Source organism: Thunnus thynnus, chromosome 16, assembly GCF_963924715.1.
Source record: "Thunnus thynnus chromosome 16, fThuThy2.1, whole genome shotgun sequence".
Taxonomy (NCBI): domain Eukaryota; kingdom Metazoa; phylum Chordata; class Actinopteri; order Scombriformes; family Scombridae; genus Thunnus; species Thunnus thynnus.
In genome coordinates, this window is record NC_089532.1 from 8,144,405 (window position 1) to 8,170,372 (window position 25,968).

A 25,968-nucleotide genomic window follows, 5' to 3' on the forward strand; every position below is an offset into this window, starting at 1 on the left:
TCGTCACGAAACTTGTAACAAAGCAACAACCACTAAAATAACATTAGCTAGTGTTTAACGTTAGCATGGACACTGTGGTCACTCCAGCAAATAGCCAGAACCAGGTCTACCATGACTCTGAATAGGGCGAGTTAGGGGCTTTAGCAGCTAACACTAATGCTAACCAAGCAAACGTTAACTTAGCCTCTCTCCTGCTTTATAACTTCAACTTGTGCTTACCTTTTACGATACAGACACCGCGGACGAGTACGTGTTGCATTTTAAAATCTTCCCGAGTCATTTAGCAGCACGATGGCGTCGAAAAATCGCACAAAAAAAGGAAAAGCGTCCCCCTTTGTTATCGACGAAACAGTAGTAAACTTCAGTTGGCTCTTGCTGTTCGCTCCTTCAGTGCAACGACGAGTTCAGTCCTCGCGTTGAGTTTTGCCGTTGACATGTCATTTCCCTTTTGTCGACAGCTTTAGAGAAGCGTCAGACTCATGTGTGAACTATTAACGGTAAGCTACATGAATATTGTCAAGTATTGTTCCTAATTTTATAAGCAAAACATCAGCCGAAAAAGCAACAGTCTGTTGCTAATCTCTGTGGAGTCAGTTACAGGATTTTGATGCCGCGTTCAGGACCTCCTCGTAAAATCGAACATCTCGACATGAAAATTAATACACCACAAAATGTCTGGTCTCACAGCCATATTCTAGCATAAAATAATAATAATAATACAATTTAGAGCTGCAACGATTATTCGACTGACAGAAAATTAATCGGCAACTATTTTGGTAATCGATTAATGGTTTTGAGTCGGTTTTTTTGCAGAAGTAAATACATTTATTACCTGTTTCTTACACTGTATAGATAACCTATGTACATATTCAAGCCCTATTATGTATATATTTGCAGTAAGAAAGAAAAGAAACGCGTAAAATAGAGCACAGACAAACTGTTAAGTAAGACTTAAATGGAAAATTCAAAAATACTGAAAAGAAAATATAGCAACAACACTTAAAGTAATACTTATAATGTTAAAAAAACAAAAAACAAAACAACTACTTAAATGATGAATATTACCAAACTACGGGTTTTTAATTTAAAATAAAAATGTTTTTTTCTTAATCCATAAACAAGACAATAGACAAACAGGGGGTTACATAAGAGTAAAAAGTAATAACTAACAGAAAATTAGGTTACAGGTTATAAGTTCACAGCAATCTACTCCAACTAATCATTCACATGCGAGTCCACAACATCCGCTTTTTATTTGAGTTGTAAGAAAAAAGAGGAAAAAATGCTCTCTGGTTCCAGATTCTTAAATATGAATATTTCCTGGTTTCTTTAGTCCTCTATGATTGTAAACTGTACTTCTTTTGGTTGGTTGGGACAAAAATGACATATTGGGTTACATCTTGGGCTTAGAGAAGCAGTGATCGACATTTTTGACCATTTTTTGATTCATTTTTCATATGACTAATCGATTAATCAAGAAAATAATCAACAGATTCATCGATAATGAAAATAATCGTTAGCTGCAGCCCTAAAACAATTACAAAAGGATTTTTTTTTTAAATTGAGAGAAGTATTTCAGAAAAACAAGGACAAACTAATAATCTGGCAGTTCTTGTAATATATTGTACACATCACTTTTTGTATAATTACTGGCAGCAGCTCTGTGTTTTAAACTCTACATTTAGTATCACAATAACTTCAGCCTTGCACAGTCCCATTGATAAGTACATTTACTCTCAAGTACCATACTTAAATATATTTCTAAGGTAGTACTTAACTTTGTATCTTGATACAAAGCCAGTACAATGAATAGAAGCCTGAGCCTTGTATGTGATGTAGCTCCAGTGTGCCTCCACCAGACGATTATGTGCGCATCCACATCGATGTCTTTTCTTTGATTACTTTGTTTAATTTAAGAAGAAATAAAAAAAGAAAAAAAGTTGGACAGGATGTTTAAGTAAATTATGCTAATGATACTCTTTGTAGTTATTTTATTAACTATAAATTTGAATGCAGGACTTTTACCTTTATATATTTATTTGTATTTTGTAGTATTGCTGCTTTTACTTTAGTAAAGGATCTGACTAGCTCTTCCACCACTGTCCACTATACCAGTATATTGGCAACAGTCAGGCACCAAAAAGGAACATTGAAACATGTTTTTCTTTCTGTAATCATTCCTCCTGTTCATACTGACCATTAGAGGATCCCTTCATAATGCACTTGCAATGTAAGTGATGGGGGGCAAAAATCCACAGTCCTCCTTCTGTGCAAAAATGTATTTTAGAGTTTATCTGAAGCTAATATGAAGCTTCAGCCATCCAAATGAGTCAAATCAAGCAGATATCTTGCAACGTTACAGTCTTTTTAGTACCAAAGTCCCTCTTTATGTTACTATACTTCTACTGCAGCTCAACAGGGAAACACTGTCCAAGGGAGAGAGATTTTGAAGCTAAAAAGACTGTAAATTTAGCAGATATCCACTTTATATGACTAACTCAGACTGCCGAAGCCTTACATAAGCTTCAGATGAACTTTTAAATACATTTTTATACAAAATGATTGGATTTTGTCCCCCTTCAAATACACTGAAAGCACATTTGAAGGGGATCTTTTAATAGCCAGTATGAACAGGAGGGATGATTACAACGAGGAAAACCTCTTTCAGTGTTAATATGGCCACCTGACTGTTGTTTTAAGACAGACTTAAAAAAAATTGTGAACCTATCCTTTAAAATCCGCATATTTACGATAGTACGTGAAAGCAGCATGCGTTCTAATTTCTGTGTATTTACCGCCACCTACCGTCAGCAGCTGATAACGCATTCAAGTATTTTCAGTGTAATGAAAGAGACGTGTCGTAAATGCTCGGGCGATACTAGGCGGTTGGGTTTATTTTTGCAAAAAAAAAAATTGACACTAAACCACAGGATGTTTTTCTCTCTTGTGAAGCCGCCACCTCTACAGCCGGGAGTGAACAACAGACAACAGCGCCCCCTGGTGACATGTGTGACCCCTGCAAAGCGCTGGGAATAAAAAAGCTCCATCATCCTCCTGCGATGCGAGCATCGTTTTGGTGGAGATAGGGCATCCTCCCAACCCCCGACACCCATGACCACCGACTAGGGCCGTGCATGAACAGACAAACAGAGGGACATAAGGACAGTATTATGGCGAAGCACCGTAAAGACAGAGACAGCTGGGGTGAGTGTACGTACAACATTTCATATATATATATATATATATATATACATACATCACGGTACCTTGACGCACATACATTTTTTATTTCTGTCGGGGCGAGGGTGTAATCAGTGCGGCCAATTAGACGTTTATTTTAGACTCCATGATGAAGGGCTTGTTTGCGTTTCGACAAAAATTTCCTCCAGTGTCTGTTTATCTTGATGCTGATATTACGTGATGTTCCTGTTGGTGGTAAATACATCTTGTCTCTGTGTGTCACTGCAGGAGAATCGCCCATATGTTCATTCAAATATAAGCAAACAGACATTTTTAGCTTTAGAAATTATGCTTTACTATCAAAATCAGTGGTGGAAAAATTAAATATATAATATATCAAATAACCAGCATACAGGAAATACCCCTAAGGGGCGGTCCAGGCCCCAAAAGGCCTGAAAATAACCTTTCTGATTTTACTGTTTATCACACTGAGCCTCATATGATGTTATATGGTGCATCTAGCATGAAATTATGTAATATTGCATCAGTAAATAGCTTGTCATCATCCTCATGACCATCATCTTTATCCTAATCGTTATTGCTGTGATCATTATCACCTCTACCACAGTGATTATGATGATAACAAGCATCCTAATTGTCACTGACATCACTCTGTGGTCCATGTTAACTTTTAATGCAGGCTTGCAAGGGAGGAGGGAAAAAAAAGGATTGAATCAGGAGTGTAGGGGGGAAAAAAGGAGGGGAAATGCTGCTGTTTGTCATTAGAGAGTTTATCTGGACTGACCCACTTTAAGCATACGGTGCTTCTGACGTCTTCGGCTGTTTTAAGGACAGCAACATGATCAGGTTAACTGGGCTCGGCTGAGGCCTTTGCAGGAGAAGAGGTGAAGTCAGACAGTCTTCTTCAGGCTTGTGAGGAGGAAACCTTGGCTGATTCCTCCTTAAATTATTCACCGTGCATTCTTGGCACCCTTCATTAATCTTTGAACAAGCCCCCCCCCCCCTCCCTAAAAAAAAATGTGCCTGCTACTCTTTAATGTGTCACAGTGCATTTATGAGACTTAGAAGCATGCTTAATTTACAATTTCATTCTCAAAATCACCATCGCAGCCACACAGATCAGAGTGAGTGTTGTTGCTTGAGGATTTTCTTCTTTTCCTACTCTGTGCCACCGCCTGTACCAAGTTTGTTGTAGCATAAATCAGTGGTTCCCAAACTTTTTCCCTAAACTGACACAAATTAGACCCCCATCTGATGAGACTTTATGCTTTTAGATGTTTTATTACAGAAAGTGCATGAAACCTACTGTCATTGTGTTACTTATGGATGAAATTATAGTGAAAATAAATGATTCCCCTTTTTTCCTGGGACCCCTAGGAACCCCTCAAAGACCCCACTTTGAGAATCACTAGCATAAAGCGTACATTACAAGAAAGGGATTTAAGAGCTAAAAAAGCCTCCGGTCTCTGTATCAGGACGGTCATGCAGCTTGCACAGTCTCTACATGAGACAGCAGAGATTGGAAACACACTGAGTCACTGCCTGGAAAAGCTCCGGAAAAAGCTCTGAATGCACATGATCTCATTGGATGCAGACAGATGGGATAGATAGCAGAGCATGATTCATTATTAGTATTAACAAGCTCTCAGGCGAAGCTATTGATCTGAGGCTAACAGGAAGTAATCATGGACTTGTCTTTCCTGTTTCTTGGCTTAATGGACCAGTTTTCTCCTCACTATGAAGTAGTTCTGGCTTTTCGCTCGCTCATATAATAACATATTAGTTGACTTTTCACTTATAATTACAAGTAGTGATGTAGAAAACATATCAACATGCTAATTTAACTCATTCTTATATCAAAGATTCAAAATCATAATTAGTTAAGCTTCTCCAGAGCACTGATACATTACTTTAATCTCCTTTCTCCTCTGACTTCTCCCACAGGGTCCCTCAGTGATAAAAATGTCTACGACTGGAGCTCAGAGGAGGAGGAGCCGGATGGACGAGCCCGGCCCATCCAGGTGCTTCTGGTCAAAGACGACCACACCTTCGAGCTGGACGAGGCGGCGCTGAGCCGCATCCTGCTGGCGGAGGAGGTCAGAGACCGAGAGGTGGTGGCCATCTCTGTGGCCGGAGCTTTCCGTAAGGGCAAGTCCTTCCTCATGGACTTTATGCTGCGCTACATGTACAACCATGTAAGTGTCTGTGCAGAGATGGAGTTGAGATTTTGGGTCTGTTAGTGTGACGTAAGTTGTTTTCCTGCTGTTCAAAAGGTAAAAGCTTTTTTAGTGAAGGCTGCATGTTTTAAAGAATTTGCAGAGTTTTTGCATATTGGAGTTTGACCAAAAGCAGAACTTGCATTCTTCCGCTAAAGCTGCCAATATCTGACCTTTTGCTGATATTTTACTTTCATTTAAAAGATAATCAGCTTTCTCTCCAGAAAATGTGACGATGGAAAAGTCTCTTATTAAGCTCATCGCTGGACATTTAAACCCAGACTAATCACATTTCCAGTGGTGGCAGCTCTGACAGGAGGCAGCAATGAATTTCCTTTTTTTTTTTTTAAATCCTTTATTTATTCAGGAAAGTTTTTACTGAGAGGAAGCCTCTCTTTTGCAGGAACGCTCTGATGACTTTCACATTCACACAGTTACACACATTCACACCTGGAAGCCGCCCAGTACAACCACAACAGTCTGATCTGCTGGGCACTGAGCTGCTTCACTGGAGCAGCTGAGGTTAAGGACACCTCAGTGCTGACAATGAGGGTCAAGTGTTGCTTTTTCACTTTTCCCCACCCGGATTTATCCTGCTGGTCTGGGGATTGAACCGACAACCTTCTGGCCACCTTTAGGTCCTTTAAATGAAGATAGGAAATCAGAGAAAAAATGGGAACGGCAGGTTTTAGACCCTTTTGCTGTAGTGAGGAAAGAACCTCCAACATATCAGCACCAAACCGTAGTTTTCTCCAATATTTAATAAAAAAAACAATATAACTATGAACTAACCCGTCTTATCTCACGGTGCTCAGGCATCTGAAGACTGGCTCGGACATTCAGACGAGCCTCTGACCGGCTTCTCCTGGAGGGGGGGCTCAGAGAGGGAGACTACAGGGATCCAGATCTGGAGTGAGGTCTTCCTGGTGGACAAGCCAGATGGAACAAAGGTGGAGTCTGTGTATTAATGTCAAGTAGACTATTGAATACAATGAGGTACAATGTGACATAACTCAATATGATACACAATTCTCTTTCCTTTTCCTCTTTGCTTTGAACTTCCGCCCTCTGTAGTTTTATTTATTTTTGCAACAGTTCTTCTCACACTTTCACACTCAGGAGTTGGCCAGTTTGGCCAGTTAAAGGACGGGTTCACAATTTTTCAAGTCCGTCTTAAAACAATATTGTATCCGTATGAGCATTGAAACAGGTTTTTCTTGCTGTAATCATTCCTCTTGTTCATACTGACCATTAGAAGATCCCTTTTTTATGCCGTTTCATATAGACACATAACTTCTTTTATACCTGTGTCAGACAAAAATCTCTAATCTCAAAACAAATGAGTGTCTCTGGTGTGTAGATTTAATCTCACTTTGTCTATATTATTTTTAAAATTCAATGAACAGTTTTCCATTATTCCAGATCTCTTAAACTACATTCAAAGCCAACTCATGAGCTCATTTTCCACTCCTGTACTGCATGTTCCACGTGCTCGTCTTGTCCTTCACTCACTACGTTACACCTCACATGAGGCATGAGAAACATACAGTACAGATTACCCTTCAGCGCAGGTCAATGACTTCATCCGTCTCGTTACGCAGGTTGCCGTCTTGCTCATGGACACGCAGGGAACGTTCGACAGCCAGTCGACGTTGAGGGATTCAGCCACTGTGTTCGCTCTGAGCACCATGATAACCTCAATGCAGGTACAATGACTTTGACGCATCTGACCCAGCTTCACTTCAGTAAACACTATGCATATTTATGTATGAATATCAATTAGGAACATATGCAGTATGTAGGCTTATAAGAATAGGTGTTTTTGGCATTTTTGATCATTAAATCACTCCATAATATTGTTTTTGTTCTTTGACTGTGCAATTTCCTTCCACTTGGAGCTGCTTTGAAGTAACTATTCTGTATATTTTTGCCTTTTTTCAGGTTTACAACATCTCACAGAATGTACAAGAAGACGACCTTCAGCACTTGCAGGTAACTCAACATTTCCTAAATGCATAATACAGTTTTTAAAGAGCAAGATCAAGATTTGAAACCTGTTGTAAGCAAAAATGTATTGTAGTATTTGGCCATATATGTCTTGGCTTAACCCTCACATCCTGTTCAGGTCAAATTAGACTCATTTTTACATTTGAGAGCATTAAAAACACTCAAAACCTAAAAGTTCTGTTAGCCTGACTTTTCCTAAAGTGACCCAGAATATACAAAACTTTTTTTTTTTTTAATTAGATGTTGATCTTTGATTTTTTTAAATGATTGTGCTATTTACTCACAGCATTTCACATAATTTTCTTACAGTTTTTATGTTCTTTCATGTTTCTTATGTTCTTCCATTTTATTTCAGCTTTTCACTGAGTACGGCAGATTAGCGATGGAGGAGACGTTCCTCAAACCTTTCCAGGTAACATATATCAGTTTCACTTGCTGGATCTGCAACAGTGTGCTGATTGCATACAAATATCAGTAAAATACATTTTCTAAATAATTCTTGGTATTTTTTTCAAGCAGCTTGAAATGTTGAATGGAAGATTGTTATGTAAGATAATTTAATGAGTAATGGAAACTTCTGATAATCACTGAAAAGGGTTTGAAAGTGAACAGTTGTTGAATACTCAAACCACTAAAACAAATGCTGTAAATTATTTGCAAATATGAGCATGATGTTAAGAATGAGAGTGACACGGCACATTTCTTTCCTAGTCCATGATTTTCCTCATTCGAGACTGGAGTTTTCCTTACGAGTTTCCGTACGGACAGGACGGAGGCATGAAGTTCCTTGAGAAGAGACTCAAGGTGTGTGTTTTTACTGTGCTGAATGTTTCATGGATAACGTACAGTTTTTAATAACAATAGCTTTACAGATCCACATGAGTGTAGTTGAACCAAACTGAAGGACATCTGACACGTGATTCCTGCGGTCGTGTTTGTGTTGTAGATCTCAGAGAACCAGCATGAAGAGCTGCAGAACGTGCGTAAACACATCCACTCCTGCTTCACTAACATCTCCTGTTTCCTGATGCCTCACCCCGGCCTCAAAGTGGCCACCAACCCACACTTTGATGGAAGGATTAAAGGTAAACTTCCTCTGTCTCACAGTACAACATGTGACTGTTTCAGCACAGAGTCGCAGTGTTTTCTAGTCAAACATTTTCTGACCTCAAGTGAGTTCATTCAGAAAAACATTTAGGAAAAATACTTTCATAAATACAACAAATTGATTTGATTGGTTGCTCCCATGTGTTACAGTAAACATTAACAATGTAAAATCAGTGAAATGTTTTAATTAGGTAATTGAGGGAATAGGGTTTAGGCAGCACTATACTGTATACAATGAGCATAAGTGGTGCGCAATTGTACTACCTAAAATTTTACTTTATTCATAAGTAATGCATTACACATAAAAAGAAATGTAAGTAACTTTAAGTAAACCGTATGTTTCTTTTTTGAAACCTGACCAGTTGCACTGATAACATATATAACACATTATTATTATAAAAAGGATAAACATACTGTATATCTACAGATTTTAAACAATACTGTATGGATTCTACAGGTAAAATATGTATAAATACAATGTTGGAAAAAGTAACAAGATCATTTACTTGAGTAAAAGTAGCAATACTACACTATAAAAACACTCAATGACAATTGACAAATGTAACTTAAGTAAGAATAATTGGCAAAATTCACTTAAATCAGAAGTAAAACTACTCCTGTAAGTGTTTGCATGAATAAGAAGACTTTTCACTTTTGTAGTTTTGCAATTGAGCTAATTTTAATCTTATATACTGTTTGGTTGTTTAATCCTTTATAATACATCACATTTTATAAAATCATAGTATGTTTTGTATGCAAATTCTTAATTTGTAAAGTAACTGCTAACTATGTCTGTCAGATAAATGTTGTGGTTAAAAAAGTGCAATATTTACCCTCAGAATTGTAGCGGTCTAGATTTATATAAAGTAGTATAAAATGGAAATACTGAAGTGAAGTACAAGTACCATACATTTGTACTTCAGTATAGTACCTGATGTTCTTTGTTCTTTGAATGACAGAGGAAGGTTTTTATGAATTGTGCATGACCAGGTGGTTTCACTGACTGGAGTTTTTGAGAACCAGATCTCGGGGGAAACAAGCTGTTTGATGATCTTAGTGCTGATCTTTCCCACCTTGTTTTTTTCTCTCCCTCTGCACAAACCACCAGATCAGAGTAAAACTGAGCAAACACTGTTGAATTCCTGCACATATTGTTGTAAATACTCACCAGCCGCTGCCTCTCCTCCTCGTCTAGAGATCGACGGCGAGTTCATAAACAACCTCAAGGTTCTGGTCCCCTGGCTGCTGAGTCCTCGCAACATCGACGTGAAGGAGATCAACGGCAGCAAAATCACCTGCAGAGGCCTGTTGGAGTACTTCAAGGTCAGACACAAGACTATGACATGCACAAGACAACACTTTGCATTTTCTTGTAATGTTGACTATTCTGATATATTTTATCTTTTGTAATTAAAACTCTCTAAATGTATATCAGTAACTGTTGTTGTATGTTTAAGCACAAGACCAAATCCAACATATTTATGTTACTTGATGATTTTTATTCATTCAGATTTTTGTTATTCCTCTGGTGATTTCAGGCATACATCAAAATCTACCAAGGTGAGGAGCTGCCTCATCCAAAATCCATGCTACAGGTACATTTCTCTTACTGTGTTTAGAGCATTGTGTTTAAGATAGTGTATCCATATTACTGACTATTAGTTCATAATGCTATCTGCTTCTGTATATTTTATTGCAACTGTCTTTCCTTTCTCACTTAATTGGTGACCACTTTTGTCTCTCTCTCTCTTTATAGTTGCTATTTATGTTGGTATATATAGTATTTAACACCTTTTACTTACATTTTTTTCGTGTTTCAGTTGAATATAGTTCATGTCGTTTTCAAAAAAGTTTTCTTATCAATGCATCTGTTCCTGTGCTTCTGCTGCTGTGACACTTTAATTTAGTTTTTCATATCTTATCTTATATAATCTAAAACAAATTAACACTATGTCTCCATGTGCTTCTCCTCAGGCCACAGCAGAGGCGAATAATTTGGCAGCAGTTGCAGCTGCGAAGGATCTGTACAACAAGAAAATGGAGGAGGTGGGTGCAGACACAAAGGGGAAACACGGGGGAAAGTTTCACCAGCTGTACGATCCTTTACATTTAAACTCTCCTCTGTCTGCAGGTCTGCGGGGGTGATCGGCCCTTCCTGGCCCCCAGCGAACTGCAGGCCCGACACAGCGTCATCAGAGAAGAGGCTCTGCAGGTTTTCCGGGGCGTGAAGAAGATGGGAGGCGAGGAGTTCAGCCGCCGCTACCTGCAACAGCTAGAGGGAGAAATCGACGAGGTGTTTGTCCAGTACATCAAGCACAATGACTCCAAGAACATTTTCCACGCTGCCCGCACGCCGGCCACCCTGTTCGTGGTCATCTTTGTCATGTACGTGGCCGCGGGCATCACAGGCTTTGTGGGCGTGGACATCATTGCCAGCTTGTGTAACATGATCCTGGGTCTGGCACTGATCACTCTCTGCACCTGGGCCTACATCCGGTACTCTGGGGAATACCGGGAACTGGGCGCTGTCATCGACCAGGTGGCTGGTGCACTGTGGGACCAGGTAAGTCAATGAAAACATGATCATTAGTTAAGTTCCGAAACAAATCTGGCTGTTTAACTTTATCAATATTTGAATCAGTGCTTAAGTTCAAGTTCAGTTTATTAATAATGCAAAATTGACAGCAAGAGTGTCTGCACACTGCATTTTATATGTGCACACCCACATGGAAAATATATATAGACAAGTCCAAACCAAACTTGGATACACACAAATATAGATTAAATTACATAATGCATGTTTGCACAACATGTAAATTGTACTGTATACAGAGGATGTACTGGGATACTGTATATAGAGGATGTACTAGGATACTGCAGGATACTGTATATGGAGGATGTACTGGGATACAGTATATGGAGGATGTACTGGGATACTATATACAGAGGATGTACTAGGATACTGCAGGATACTGTATATGGAGGATGTACTGGGATACAGTATATGGAGGATGTACTGGGATACTATATATAGAGGATGTACTAGGATACTGTATATGGAGGATGTACTAGGATACTGTATACAGAGGATGTACTGGGATACTGTATACAGAGGATGTACTGGGATACTGTATACAGAGGATGTACTAGGATACTGCAGGATACTGTATATGGAGGATGTACTGGGATACAGTATATGGAGGATGTACTGGGATACTATATATAGAGGATGTACTAGGATACTGTATATAGAGGATGTACTGGGATACTGTATATAGAGGATGTACTGGGATACTGTATATAGAGGATGTACTGGGATACTGTATATAGAGGATGTACTGGGATATTGTATACAGAGGATGTACTGGGATACTGTATATAGAGGATGTACTGGGATACTGTATATGGAGGATGTACTGGGATATTGTATATATGGAGGATGTACTGGGATACTGTATATGGAGGATGTACTGGGATATTGTATACAGAGGATGTACTGGGATACTGTATATGGAAGATGTACTGGGATATTGTATATGGTTTAGTATCAGATAAACAAGACGGTGTCTGTCTGTTAGGGGGTTTGTAGTTCAGAAGGAGAACTTTAAAATCAGCTCTGGTGTGAAATGTCAGCCGATAAAAAGACGCCTAAATTGGTCATAAATGGTCAAACGTCTGGTTTGGACTCTTTGAACCAAATAAAAACCCTTCAATGATCTTAAGTAGACTGGAGAAAAGCACACAGTAATCTTTCCTAGATGTAGGGCTGCAATGAACTATTATTTTCATTACTGATTAATTTATGGACCATTTCAGTTAGTCAATTTGTCCTTTTGTATATTTATATTGTCACAAGAAAGCAGTACATGTCCATCACATTTCTAGAGCAAATCGTGTCGTCTTCAAGTTGCTTCTTTTGTCCAACCAACAGTCCAAAACACAAATGTTTTCACTTTACAATTATTTAAAAAAAACAAAAACAACACACTCCTTACATTTGAGAAGCTGAAACAGGTGAAACTTTGACATTTTGCTTGATAAATGACCATTAACTAACTGACTCATGTTTTCAGCTCTGTAGTCTGTAGATACTATAAATGAATGCAACAGTGCAGCATGACAAAATAAACAAATTCTGTATATGTAGGATAAAGAGAAATGAAAAACTGCTCACAAATTCTACATTAAATGAAGAAATCAAGGTTTATGATTATGGCAAAGAGGATTTTAATTGTTTGGTCTATAAAAATCACAGAAAAATCATATTATTAATTCCTACAGTTTACTTATTTATGGCTTGTATTGTCTGACCAACAGTACAAAACCAAAACATATTCAGTATCACTGAATCAGTGAACCACTGAATCTTTACTTAAACAATTAATTGATAATTGGAATAATTAAAGATGGATAATAATAAATACTGTTCTCTCAGGTACATACAGTATCAGTAACATCCTGTATGTGATATGTTTAAACCACTAGATGGCAACAGTCTCCTTTAAATCAGTGGCAGACAAATTAAACCCAGATCCTTTACAACAACATGACATTGTTATTGAAGAATCTTCTCTCTTATTGCCTCACTTGTTATGTCCTGTCTGTATGTTTGTGCTCACAATATGTATTTTTCCTTCCTCTGCCTCTTCAGGGGAGCACAAACGAGGTAAGTGGAACAATCCAAGTGGGAATATTCACAAAGGCAGGAATACAAAGAGCAACTTTTTTGGAGAGCACGGACAGGCTCTAAAATTTATACTTCCATAAAAATATGAACCTGTAGATGCCAATGTGACTTTGCTGCCTGTTTTTATCACCGTTACCCGTCCGCATCGCTCCCAAAATTGCTCCGTTGTATCCCTGCCATGACATTTTTTCCTCAAGTGATTTTTTTTGACGAGTGAAAATTCTTCTTCCTGTAACCACCGTGGTTCACCTCTCGCTCCGCAGGCTCTCTACAAGCTGTATAATGTAGCGGCCAATCACAGGCACCTGTACCACCACGCCTTCCCGGGGCCGCAGATGGAGGACGTCGCGGAGGAGCAAGACAGGAAGAGGGACTGATCAGATCACAGACAAACCACAGCAGGGACTTCCTGGTGATGGACTGGAGGAGGGGAGGATCATCCTCACCTATCAGGCACTCTTTTATCTTGGTATTGGCTGGGGCGGCCCACCGGTACATTCACTACTTTAAAATCTAATAAGGGACTGTGTAATGTTCATGTATAGGCAACGCCAGAGCATCTTCTCAGTGGGCGCCTGCTTTCAAGCGATGGATGCCTTTTGAATCATCATCATCATCTCTCACTTTTTTGTCTGTGAAATCAAATTAACACCTGCTGTACAGACACTGTAGGCGCTCTGCCGGAGGAGGCCTCAGCATATCCAACCTCCAGTCGGCTGTTGATTTTCATACCAAACGAGTTTTTTTTTTTTTTCCCCCCCATCATTTGTCACGATTTTGACGACAGTTTTCAAAGTATAGCCAAATCTGTGAAATCCCCATTTGTGACTAATTGTTCCGTTCTTTGAAGTTTAGTGCTGTTTATATAAAAAAAACAATATCTACACAATGTTTGAAAGCCAAAATATGTACTGTATGTTAAGTAATGAAGCGTTACAAGCGTCATCAGCATGGTAAATTGTTAATGTCTGTCATCTTTAAGCTCTAAAAAACCAGGTATACCTTTTAAAAAAATTTGAGTTTTAATAGTTGTGACAAAGTGGTATCGTGCCATAACATGTTAAGATGATTTCACATCTACTCGCAGCCTGGCTACGATGGCACATTCATGAGTTGTATACGGTATTTTCGTTTTGTTTCGGAGGTTGGTGTTACTTTTGACAGACTTGTGGATCAGGAAATAGCTTTGTGCTGGCATGTTCTGTCAAATAAGAGACAAAAAAACAAAAAAAAAAACAACACACACACAATGGTTTAAAGTTTACACAACATAGCTGACATTATCTCTCACTTTATAGTCTTTGCTTGCAGTTTTGTAATTAGGCAGCGTCACAGTGATACTCTATATGTGTTTGGCGTTTGAGGCTGAAGGGAAAAGAGTGTGTTTGGTTTCCATTGTGATGTAGAGGTGGCAGCTGAAACCATTGTTGTGTTCCTCACTGAATGTTCGAGCAAATCCGTGGAATGTAGCTATTCTGTGGCCACCGAGGAATCAAAGCTAGATGTTATTAGGCGGGGCGACTGGCCTGTTTTGGAAAAGGATCCTCATTCCAGATCTCTTTCATCATCTTCACACACTTAAGTTGAATCATCTGTGAACAAAAAAAAACAAAAAAAACCAACAAAAAACAACAACAAAAAAAAAGTTGCATGGTTGAAAGAGGACCGGCCAGACTTTTGTGTTCCCCAAAAACAGCTTTGCATTCGTTAAAAAACAAAAAGGCTTGTAATGGTGACAGCACTTTTTTTTTTTTTTTGGTGTTTGAACACTTTGGCTTCGTAGACTGTTACTGTACGTTTGTATAACTGTGGTTGCTATTGTTTTTAAGCTCATTGAATAACCCTGAATCATAGCACTGTAAAAAATGTTTGCATCACATACAGCTGCAGCGTCAGAAATGTTCTTTTTTTTCTCCCCCCACCCCGTCCCCCCCTCGTCCCCCGTGTGTATCTGCTCACCGACAGTACAGGAACACTGTCATGCATATTTAGCAAGTTTATACTGAGGTTTGACCTCAAGGGTTGAAAATTTAAAGGCACTGCAGCAGAGTGGCTTCTCCAGTCTTCCACAGTGTATAATCAACATGAGTGAGGCCTCCACACAAAGAACCATCTAGCGTGAGGTTTTTAAAAAAATCACATTTTTTCATGACTGTTTCAAGCGTTTTGTCCATTCATAAGTCAGCAGAGTAGCATTTGTTTACATCGTGTTGCATTTAAACTCCGAATTGACTATTAATTCAAAGACTTTATGTGCTAAAAAAGAAAGAAAATAACATATTATTCTTGGGTTTAACTACTCATTCCTAAAGCCGCCCTCATCCACACATAAATCAACTCCGGATATCGTGGGAGCCTCAGTGTCCTGACAGGTCAAATGAATCAGCCTCTTCCAAGTCAACACTGCTAACGTTTCAGCACACGCATTGCAAAATTTCAGTTACAAAGAAATAATAACTAATAAAGTTGGACCAAATTAATGAAAACCAGACTTGAGTAGTTTATTATGCTCAATACCAGGGCTGTATTCAATTATTTTACATTGCAAAACTTGTCTGTTAAAGAAATCTGTGTATGTGAAAGTGTAGCAAAGAGGCAACAACTGTAGTTTCAAAGGGTTGTGTTTTTTTTTTTCTTCACTGCAGACTTTATTGCTTATGTCCTGTATTTGCAATCCACAAAAATTAGGTATGTACAAACTGGTGAAACCATTCTGAAAAAAGATGCAATTGAGACCTTCTTGCATTGAGGAGGACTCATGAAACAAAAAAGCTGAGGTTCTTAAAAAAAAAACCTACTCGACTGTCCACCGATCAAACGCTCTTTTTTAGGACGTTCAGAAATCACATACAAGTTCAATCAAACACTTGTATTTCTTATTCTTGCTGTAAATATAATTCCTGGTAGTTTATGAGGTGACCTGAACGTAACTTTAAAAGGTAATAGTGTCATAAACTATTTATATTTCCTACCATGAGTGACAAATAGTTGTAGAAAACTAGCACCAGCCTCGACTAGACAAAAACCTATGGCTTAAAGACATTTCTGAGTATCTTAAAAGTGTGTGATTGATCGGTGATCACTAGAATAAGCTTCCAAGAATCTGCACTTCAATTTTAATCACAGAAAAGACGTGTCAGTCCATAAAAATAAGGCATTACCGAGGCTAGAAATATCCAGAAAGAATGAAACAAGAAGTTGAATTGCACTTGTTTGGCAAACTTAATGTCTTCTTGAAGTGTTTTTTAAAAAGTTCCAGTAGCTTATTTATGTTTCATTATAAACACACACAAGAATATTCCTGACTTACAGTAATGCCAAGAGCCGAGAGATGCTCAAACCACTGCATCAAATGTGATGCTTCATCCGACAAGGTCTTTAAATAAAGACGTGTTTCATATCAAAACTTAAATATCTGTTAAAGTTTTGGTGGATTGTCTTATAAAGGATATGTCATTAAAAAAAAAAAAAAAAAAAAAAAGGAACAATGCACACTTTTTGTTTAATGTAAAAAAAGTGTGGTTTCAGTTTATGAGGGTAACAAAGCAAAAAGGCAAAAAGTATTTTAATACGGAAACAAATTAGAAGAAGCTGCCTGTCTTTTTCTCCCAGAGGAAAAAACGACGGAGTAGCTGGTTTGTATACGCGATATGAGCTGACATTGTAGAAATGCTGCGTTTTATGTTATTAAAAAAAAAAAAAAAAAAAAAAAGGCACAATCTCAGGATGTTTTTGAACAAATATCCAGAGTTTTTCAGACTGTACTCCTCAGTCTTTAAAACAAAAAAATCCATACAGCAATTCAGCTCTCAGGGCAGTGGCTGTAAATGGCACCACAAGCAGTCTCCCCAGATGTAGCACATTATAGGTTCTTTTTCTTCATTGGAGTTTTTTTTTTTGTTTTTTTTTTCAGTCACACAGTCATTCATACATTGAGTGTCACATGGGGGGGAAAAAAGGGGGGGCCCCCTGAGGAGCCCCCCCACCGCCAATGTGCGTCTTGACTTCCTGGCTGATATATTTGGATTAAGCGAAGGCACAGATGTGTTTGGTAAAGAGGCAATTAAGAGTCAATCATGATTTCAAAAGGAAACCCTGACCGCTCCCAAACTGTGGGAACCTCAGAGAGGTGTGGCAGCGATGGAGTCCCTGCTGCGCTCACACACACACACACACACACACACACACACACACACACACACACACACACACACACATCACATGTTCCCTATGAAGTTCTTGTTGGGCTGCTGGGCGTACCACTGCTGCCGCTGTTTGCGAGCCTCCACCTCGGACAGCAGCGCCTGCCGGTACGCCTCGTAGGATTTGACGATGTGTTCCAGCTCCTTCATGAACAGCAGCTTCAGCATGCCCTGGTACGTGTCCAGGTCTGCCAGCTGGAACAACTCCCACTTCAAGATGTGGTCATACCTGATGTAAAAGGGAAGAGATTCATTGTATTTATTTGATGAGTGGGTCTTTGCTTATTTGTATAACATGTTCTAATGTGCAAAAGCACACACACGCCAAAAACACAATACAATACAAATTCCTGCTGGTTTCCGAGGGCGGTACAGCATATAAACACTGGGTGGTGTTAATGACATAAAAAGGTAGCAAGTGCCAATAAAAGGAGAGAAGAAGTCATTGAGGTGGTGATTTTCTATATTATTCTTCTTGTCAACCGATCTCGTGCAGAGCCAAACCAACGATCAACTGATCCTTGAAAGTATTGTGTAAGTCTGATATATCATATTCCTCTGTGCGGTAGACCTCCGTTGTTGATCAAAAACTACTGAACTACTGTTGCACTGTCCCGTTAGTTTGTTTAGAAACGGCTCCAAAGACTAATAACAGCAATCATGTTTTGTATAAACACACAATGCTTGTAGGTATTGTCGGATCACTTCATTGTTGGTTTGGCTCTGCGCATGAGATTTGTTGACAATAAGAAAAATACAGAAAATCACCAGCTTTATCCTTTAAGCATAACTGCCAAACCTTTCCTAGTTCCAGCCTCTCAAATATGAGGATTTGCTGCTCTTTCTTGTCTTTTATGATAGTAAACTGAATATTTCTGGGTTTAGGACTGTTGGTTGGACAAAACAAGCAAGTTGAAGAAGTCACCTTTGCATTCTGTAGATTGCAACTGGTGTTCTTCGCCATTTTCTAGAAAATAATTGAAAATACTACTACTTACTTGAGGGGGGCGCGGGCGTACACCTGCAGCCAGTCTGGGATCTCGGCGGTGTGGTACGGGTTAGCTGGCACCAGCACCGGCTGGTTCCTCTCTGCAGGACGCGGCTGATAGGTCACAGGAGGTGGTAACGGAGGGGGCTGATCGTAGCGAGGCACACTGAAACAGACCAATATCATATTTACTATTTACACAAAATGTAGCATTCAGGTCTTAAAGTGAGGGATTGAAAAAATAATAAAAAAATCACACAGGATACTTTTATTTTTCACACTAACGACATACCTTGGAGCACAGGGGTGACGATACTGTGCCCTCTTGTTGATGTGATCCACATAGTAGACCCCGAACTCAGCCGACTCCACCTTCTCCCAGCCTGGAGGGAGCCCTTCCCTCTCTAGAGGGTGGCTCCAGTGTGTAGTGTTAGTGTTGTGGTCGATATAGTACTTCCTGCCACGGATGGTCCAGTCGACGGTCCAGCCGGCCGGAAGAGGGAGGTCCTCTCCCGTCAGACTAGAGAGGTTCCCCAAAGACTTGGCCTGTATTCGACCTATGCCTGAGGAAAACAAACATTTCTTTTTAGAAACCTAGAGGGAGAGAGAGAGATGTCTGACCAAACATACAGCCGAGCAGCTGCCAGAAAATAGAGCCTCCGGGAAAGAAAAAATATTTTGGGAGAACTCTTAAAAACATCATGTGTGGGAAACTGTCATTTAAAGGAGAGGAATGTACAGCATTTAAAAAGGTCATTCTGATTTGGCAACTGTGCATACAACAGGATAAGAGAGGAATGCAATGAATCACCACTTAAAACATGACTGATGCAGTTTTAAGTGTTGCAGTGATTGTGGACAGAGTTTCCTAATCCCCTACAACTCCGTGACCATTGTGACGGAGCATCTTATTCTGACCGACATCGTGTGATGAATGGTAGGAAATGGGAGTGTTGTTACGTTCAGACAGGAAGGTAGAGAAATCTCTGCACACACAAGAGGAGCTCTCACTGGACGATGACAAACCGCTGAACTCCCAAACACTCAGTAAGAGCAGACAGCAGAGCCGGTCCGTTCAACAGGTTCTGTGCTTTTATTGGTGAAATAATGTCAGCGAGGAATTTTTGCCAACAGCTGTGTGGACATATTAGGCGGAGGAGTGAGAACTATCATGAGTCAGAATGAATGAGCCTGGAGGGACCCAGAAAGGGCTGAAAGCACACGAGAATGTGCAGGGAATGAAGAATCTCAGCAAAATGGCGGCTTCAATCTGATAAATTCTGCACGAGAGTGACAGCAACAGAGCGCTGGAGCTCTTTGCCAGCTGGTGAGTGAAGGGACGGAATGTGCGAGCGCTCCGCAGAAATTCACTACTCCTCCTCCTCCTCCTCCTCCTCTTCCACCACCACCACCACCTCATCATCATCATCATCATCTCTGCCCTTTCCTTTAGAAATATGGCAGCCCGCCATACTCACTGCAGACCTAAAGCTCAATGCATCACAGGAATTTCACTGGATACAATCAAGACTAGTTTACAACTGGTGATTCAGCAGTTACAAGGAAACAAAAGTGTGTAACTTTGTGACGACAAAAAACATTAATCAAACACCGATTATTGACAATAAATTCATATAGAGATACTGCTCATTGTTTTAAAGGAGTTAAACAGGATTTTCTAATGAGAGAATATGCTGTTACCATCAGTTTACTGAAACGGGAACTTTTGCTGGGACCAGAGCTCAGATGATGCTTCTGTTTATAGAAAGTCAACGGAAAATGGAAAGACAACAAATGAGCTGCTAATCATGTGTCACGCATGCTCAGAATAATTATGTGGGGTTAATAAAAAAAAAAGAAAAAAAGAAAAGAAAATAAACTACATAGTGTTTGTGTTTTTTTCCTTGGGCTGCAACTAATGATTATTTTCTATGAAATGTTAAAAAAAAAATAGTGAAAACAATTTCTTACAGGCCTCAGTGACGTCTTCTATTTGTTTGTTTTGACTGACTAACAGCCCACAACTTTTAAGATATTCAAGTCACAGAAAAACAGCAAATCATCACATTTGAGAAGCTGGAACCAGAAATGTTTTGCATTTTTGCTTGAAAAATGATTTAAACACTTATTTGATTATAAATATATTTGCCAAAGTTATTTTCTGTAGATTGATTAATCGTTGCAGCTATAATTTTTTCCATTCAAAATAAACACTAATAAATTGCCAGGTTTGTTTTAAATAAATATAAGAAGTACACAAATACATATGTTAGAATATTTTAAAACTATTTTTGTGAAAATGACATTTTTTACAGCGCAAACGTAATGCTGGTTTAAAAAAACAAACAAAGGGGCCGTCAGACAAGTTTAGGTGGATGACTCCTTCAAAACATCTCTGATTACAACTCCGTGCATTAGCCTTACGTGTGCTATGTGAGCATACAAAACGCAGTACAGATGATTCATAGTAGTGAGCAGTCTGAGGCCGAGACATTTGACTGGGGGCGGTCTGCTAAATTGCTAGTTTGCTGGCAGAAAGATTCAGCAAACAGAGAGGTGAAAATGCATAGCCCGTAATGCTTGTTTAACTTCAGCCCAAACAAGACGCCTGATACCTGATAGGCAGGCCTGACATCATACTAAACCATATGCGTGACATTGACAAGTCAGCCACTAAATAAAAGGTTCTCTAAATTCCTGTGACCTCCCCTAAACTTTTAATCTCGTGAAAATTACACACTCGAGTCACAGTGATGTTTACAGTAGAGCACAACGTGAAAATATTTAATTCCTCTGCAGGACTGAAATAAAATCAGTCTTTTGTGCTGCTCAGTGAAAACCAGAGGCCTGACTTCCTTTCAGAGCGCTCCAAAACTAATCCATATTACTTTGTCGTTTCAAAACAGAAGTCATATATTAGTATAGCTACTTTAGTTTAACCGCAACGTTATTTATGGACCCAAACGTTGACAATGTTTTCCTTAAAAAAAAAGTCAAAGACAAATCTAAGAAGTTGTGGACTTGCCGGTGTGATTTCAAACATCACTGCTTCACTTTCATACCTCAAATTTTTTTTGACAAAAAGCCATAAAAAGATGAGTTATAGACCCTCAACAGACTACAACTCCCTGCCATATATTTTCCAAACTCATGTGTGCAACTAAAGCCTGCAACTTCTATCCTGTGTCACATTTTGTACTCTTTCTCTCTTCCATGTTCATGTCAGAAACACTTGTTTAATATCTTATATAGAAGAAATTTCTGACCAATACAGGGCTGCTACAGGATTATTTTCATAATCATAATCAATTAACCTGCCAATTATTTTCCTCAATTTATCGTTTTGTCTATAAAATGAAAAAAGAAAATAGTGAAAAATGTCTTCAACTGTCATGTGTTGTCTGATCAACTGTCAAAAATCCAAAGATATTCAGTTTACTATCACGTATGATGCAGAAAAGCTTCAAATCATCAAATCTGAGAAGGTGCAACCAACAAATATTTGGCATTTCTGCTTAAAAAAATGACTAAAACAATTAATTATCAAAATAGTTGCAGATTAAAAGAATAAAAAGCAAAAACACATTCCATGTTTACCTGAAGGGGGTCTACTTGGAGCCGGGGGAGTGTGCTGTCGTGGAAGTCTTTGGAAGTTGTGTTCATTGTGCTCATAGTATCTATAGTCCTCAGGAAAGCGTTCTGGGACCCTCCTGGGCTGGCGCTGCTGCTGGTTGTCATAGTAAGGTTCAGAGGGGTAATAATACCGGCCAGCGTCTCCGTTCTCAGACATGGGGCTCACGTCTGTGAGGAAGGACTGTGAGGAGCCTCCATACTCGTGGGGCTGGTCTCCCAGACTGCGAGGCAGGTACGGAGGTGCTGACATGCGGTGGCTCTCTCTGCGGGCCACCTCATGAGGGGGCCTCTGCACAGGGGTACGGAGGAAGCTCTTGTTGCGGGACACCACAGGCTCCCGGCTGGGGGCCACAGGGTAGGAAGAGGGTCCCATCTCTGGAAGAGGGACCTCTGTGCGTCTGGGAATAGTGGGTCCATGGCGGATGAATGAGGGCATAAGATCTGCAACCAGGTGAACGGTGTAAGTATCAACAACTGTCACTGACTCAACACAACAATACATGAGTAGTATCAACAGGTCAAGTACTGTATTCATGTACAATTTGGAGGTACTTGTACTTTGTGTATTTCCATTTTATGCTACTTTTTACTTATGCTCCACTACAATCCTGAGGGAAATATTGTACTTTTCACTCCACTATATTTAAAGGTATACTATGCAGGATTTTCCTAAAAAACAACATATGGACTCATACAAAAATAATCGCTCTCAATCATCACTTATGACGCACTAGAAGTGTGTGGTGGTGTATGTATCTGCTGAGACTCTGCTTTCTGCCTGTGTTTTATTATTTTATTATTATTTTTCTGTGTTCGGGATGCTATTTGGGCGTCAACCTTTGGGCAGTGGGTGTGTAGCCCCCAGCCAATAACAGCTTGCAGAGGTGTGAGGTCTGGACTCATAGAATAGCGGACAGGTTACATCGCTGTCTCCGTCTCCGCTCTCTCTCTCTCTCAACCCAACGGGTCAAGGCAGGTGGCCGGCCACCTAGAGCCCGGTTCTGTTCGAGGTTTCTTCCTGTTAAAGGGGAGTTTTTCCTTTGCCCCCATCACCAAGTGCTTGTTCATGGGGGTATGTTGGGTCGCTGTAAATCAAAGACTACGGTCTTGACCTGCTCTATGTGAGGAGGGTCATGAGATAACTTGCTCCGTGCCGCTTGCCCTATTCATTCACTGTCTAGCTTGTTCGATCACCGCTGCTCTCTCTCTCTCTCTCTGTCTGTCTGTGCTCTAAGCTCGCTCTGGTCAAGCCGGGGAGGAGGGGCCAACTTTGAAGGCTGTTTGTTTACAAACACCAACCAACAAATCCTGCATAGTGTACCTTTAACAGCTATAGTTACTCTGTAGAAAAATGTTTCCCATACAAAATTAATAATCATATAATTAAATCTAACTATTGTTATTGTGTTGATTTAACTACTGAACAGTATATGCAGTAAAATAGGGCTGCAACTAATTATAATTTTCATTAGACTAATCCGTCAATCATTTTCTCAATTAGTGGTTTGATCTTTTAAATGTCAGAAAACATTGATCATTGTTTCCCAAAGCCCAAGATGCAATCCAAAATGAGTCCACAACTCAAAGATATTCAGTTTACTATCACACAAGAAAATATTCACATTTAAGAAGCTGGAACAAGAGAATTTAGGGATTTTTCCTTAAAAATTACTCAAAACGATTATCAAAATAATCGATTAATCAACTAATCGTTGCAGCTCTACAGTAAAGTAGTTAAAATTAGCTGCTCCTTAACCAATTACACTCTTAAAACATGACACACATAACACTTAAATACATTGATAATAACAATAATACAGTCTTCATAATGAGTGCTTTTGATATTTAAGTTCATTTTGCTGACAAAACACTTTCATACTTTTACTTTAAGGATGGGTTCACAATCTTTCAGGTCTGTCTCCAAACATATGAACACTGAAAGAGGTTTTCCTCACTGTAATCGTTCCTCCTGTTCATACTGACTATTAAAAGATCTCCTTCAAATGTGCTTTCAATGTAAGTGATGGGTGCCAAACTCCACAGAGTGTCCACACAGTCATTTTGTGTAAAAAATACATTTAAAAGTTTATCTGAAGCTTATATGAGGCTTCAGCAGTCTGAGTTAGTCATTTCAAGTGGATATCTGCCACATTTATAATGTCTTTTTAGCATTAAATTTCCTCTTTGTTTTTCCTCAGACAGTGTTTTCCTGTTGAGCTGCGGTAGTAGTAACAAAAAGAGGGACTTTGGTACTAAAAAGACATTGAAAGATATCTGCTTGATTTGACTAATTTGGATGTCTAAAGTTTCGTATTAGATAAACTTTTAAATACATTTTTGCAGAGAAGGAGGACTGTGGATTTTTTCACCCATAATTTACATTTTAAGTACATTATGAAGGGATCTTCTAATGGCCAGTATGAACAGGAGGACTGATTAAAGCAAGAACAACATGTTTCAATGTTCATTTGGGCTCCTGATTGTTGGTTCAAGACAGAAATTGAGAACGTGTCCTTAAAGTAAATGCTATGAGCACTTCTTCCACCATTCCTGCAATATTTTAACTAACAGTACTAACAGGTATAAGGATATACGGCAAATTACAAGTCAGTTATTTAGAAAAATGCAGTTTTCCTTACTAACAGTTTGTTTAACATCAATTCAGTGAGTCCAGAACAGATGACAACACTCATTCAATGGACAGACGTCAGCTCTGTAGCATCAAATCTGACTTTTCAGTAAACCACTACACTGAGTATAGCTTCAGAAAACAGTTACAAATAAAACTAATATCACCCCAATATGTATTTAATCAAGTAGCTCAGTATAATTACTAAATTTCGGGGTGGTTACCGTTATCTCAGAAGTTAAACATTAGACATTGCAGCTGACGTTAATGTAGCATAACATTCAGTTAGCATCAGACTACCAGGTTAGCAACTTGTTTGGTTACGGTGAAGCTACAAAACAGCGATTAAACAGATGATTACAAGCTTATGAGACACAACAGTCTCGCAAAATGTTTCCACACATTCACCCCAGCATGTTGGCTATTGTTAAGTAACTACTTTTTTTGCCCCTTTAAGTTAACATTTGTTACCATGCTAGCTGAGGCTAACTGTAGCCACCAGGCTAACTACTTGTTGCGCTTACTTCTCAGGAGCGGCGACGTTTCCTTCTTCACATATTTCCCGTGTACCTCGGCTGGTTTCGACGCTTCGTTTTTACTTTTCTTTCGCGAGAGCATAACTCAAGGCTGGGAAACATCAACAACACGGCGCTGTAATGTCATGGCACAATCCCTCGACTCTGCGACCATCCCGTTCAGTTTGCAAAGCGCGGAGAGGAAACATTTTAAGCTTTTTAAAAATTTGGCTAGCAGCAAGTTAGCCAGCTAACCTGAGCTGCTGGATGCGTCTTTCCTGCGGCGGTCCGGTCCGCTCTGAGCTGCGCTGCTCCTCACCGGGAATGGTTACTGTACAGTCCTGCCCACCGAGCTGGAGAGTAACCGAGTACATTTACTCAAGTACTGTACTCAAGTATAATGTGAGGTACTTGTACTTTACTTGAGTATCTCCATTTATGCTACTTCATACTTACACTCCACTATATTTCAGAGGGAAATATTGTATTTTCTACTCCAGGGACCCCCAGGGGTCCTTGAGGGGGTTCCAGGGGATTCCCAGCAAAAAGGAGAATAATTTATTGCTACTATAATCCCATCCAAGTAACACAATGACAGAATATATGACTATTTTGGCCATGAGTTTCATACATTTTCTGTAATTTGTGTCAGTTCAGGGGTCTTTGATAGTTTCTACTCCACTACATTTATTTGACAGCTTTAGTTACTTTTCAGATGGAGATTTGACACAATGGATAATATAACAAGCATTTAAAATACAACACATTGTTAAAGATGTAACC

The 25,968-nt window shown here is 39.3% G+C and overlaps 3 protein-coding genes across 7 annotated transcripts in view; 1 reads left to right on the plus strand and 2 right to left on the minus strand.

Annotated features, from left to right (window-relative positions):
• The window catches only part of map4k5 (mitogen-activated protein kinase kinase kinase kinase 5), a 32,338-nt gene extending 31,724 nt beyond the window's left edge, over nucleotides 1–614 (minus strand). For both annotated transcript variants that reach the window (XM_067614816.1, XM_067614814.1), the window contains exon 1: nucleotides 220–614. The gene's annotated coding sequence lies outside the window, so the exon portion shown is untranslated. The remainder of the gene's footprint in view (nucleotides 1–219) is intronic.
• atl1 (atlastin GTPase 1) lies at nucleotides 365–16,930 on the plus strand. Of its 4 annotated transcripts, none has more exons than XM_067614817.1 (15): nucleotides 365–497; nucleotides 2,953–3,210; nucleotides 5,146–5,396; nucleotides 6,233–6,367; nucleotides 7,019–7,123; nucleotides 7,359–7,409; nucleotides 7,780–7,836; nucleotides 8,136–8,228; nucleotides 8,371–8,509; nucleotides 9,727–9,854; nucleotides 10,070–10,126; nucleotides 10,506–10,577; nucleotides 10,663–11,094; nucleotides 13,183–13,197; nucleotides 13,482–16,930. In XM_067614817.1, the coding sequence occupies exons 2-15, from the start codon at nucleotides 3,135–3,137 to the stop codon at nucleotides 13,593–13,595; spliced, it is 1,725 nt and encodes a 574-aa protein (XP_067470918.1). In that variant the 5' UTR covers nucleotides 365–497; nucleotides 2,953–3,134; the 3' UTR covers nucleotides 13,596–16,930. The 4 variants fall into 4 exon arrangements, with proteins under 4 accessions (XP_067470918.1, XP_067470919.1, XP_067470920.1 ...); XM_067614818.1 differs by having other exon boundaries at nucleotides 2,953–3,204; XM_067614819.1 differs by lacking the exon at nucleotides 13,183–13,197.
• On the minus strand, nucleotides 15,706–25,528 carry sav1 (salvador family WW domain containing protein 1). Its single transcript, XM_067614821.1, has 5 exons — nucleotides 25,195–25,528; nucleotides 22,006–22,482; nucleotides 18,701–18,971; nucleotides 18,419–18,574; nucleotides 15,706–17,649 (listed from the first exon to the last, which is right to left on the minus strand). Exons 1-5 carry the CDS (start codon nucleotides 25,286–25,288, stop codon nucleotides 17,436–17,438), a joined length of 1,212 nt encoding a protein of 403 aa, XP_067470922.1. The 5' UTR covers nucleotides 25,289–25,528; the 3' UTR covers nucleotides 15,706–17,435.
• Nucleotides 25,529–25,968: the final 440 nt, after the last annotated feature.

What these genes read in the sequence shown, in the direction of transcription:
- sav1 (XM_067614821.1), bottom strand. Translation starts at nt 25,288, where the DNA reads ATGCTCTCGCGAAAGAAAAGTAAAAACGAAGCGTCGAAACCAGCCGAG. An exon ending in TCCAAGTAGACCCCCTTCAG is followed by an intron (nt 18,972 to 22,005) that starts GTAAACATGGAA and finishes TGTTTTCCTCAG; the next exon opens with GCATAGGTCGAATACAGGCC. An exon ending in CGTCACCCCTGTGCTCCAAG is followed by an intron (nt 18,575 to 18,700) that starts GTATGTCGTTAG and finishes GGTCTGTTTCAG; the next exon opens with TGTGCCTCGCTACGATCAGC.
- atl1 (XM_067614817.1), top strand. Translation starts at nt 3,135, where the DNA reads ATGAACAGACAAACAGAGGGACATAAGGACAGTATTATGGCGAAGCAC. An exon ending in CAGAGACAGCTGGGGTGAGT is followed by an intron (nt 3,211 to 5,145) that starts GTACGTACAACA and finishes CTTCTCCCACAG; the next exon opens with GGTCCCTCAGTGATAAAAAT. An exon ending in ACGACCTTCAGCACTTGCAG is followed by an intron (nt 7,410 to 7,779) that starts GTAACTCAACAT and finishes ATTTTATTTCAG; the next exon opens with CTTTTCACTGAGTACGGCAG.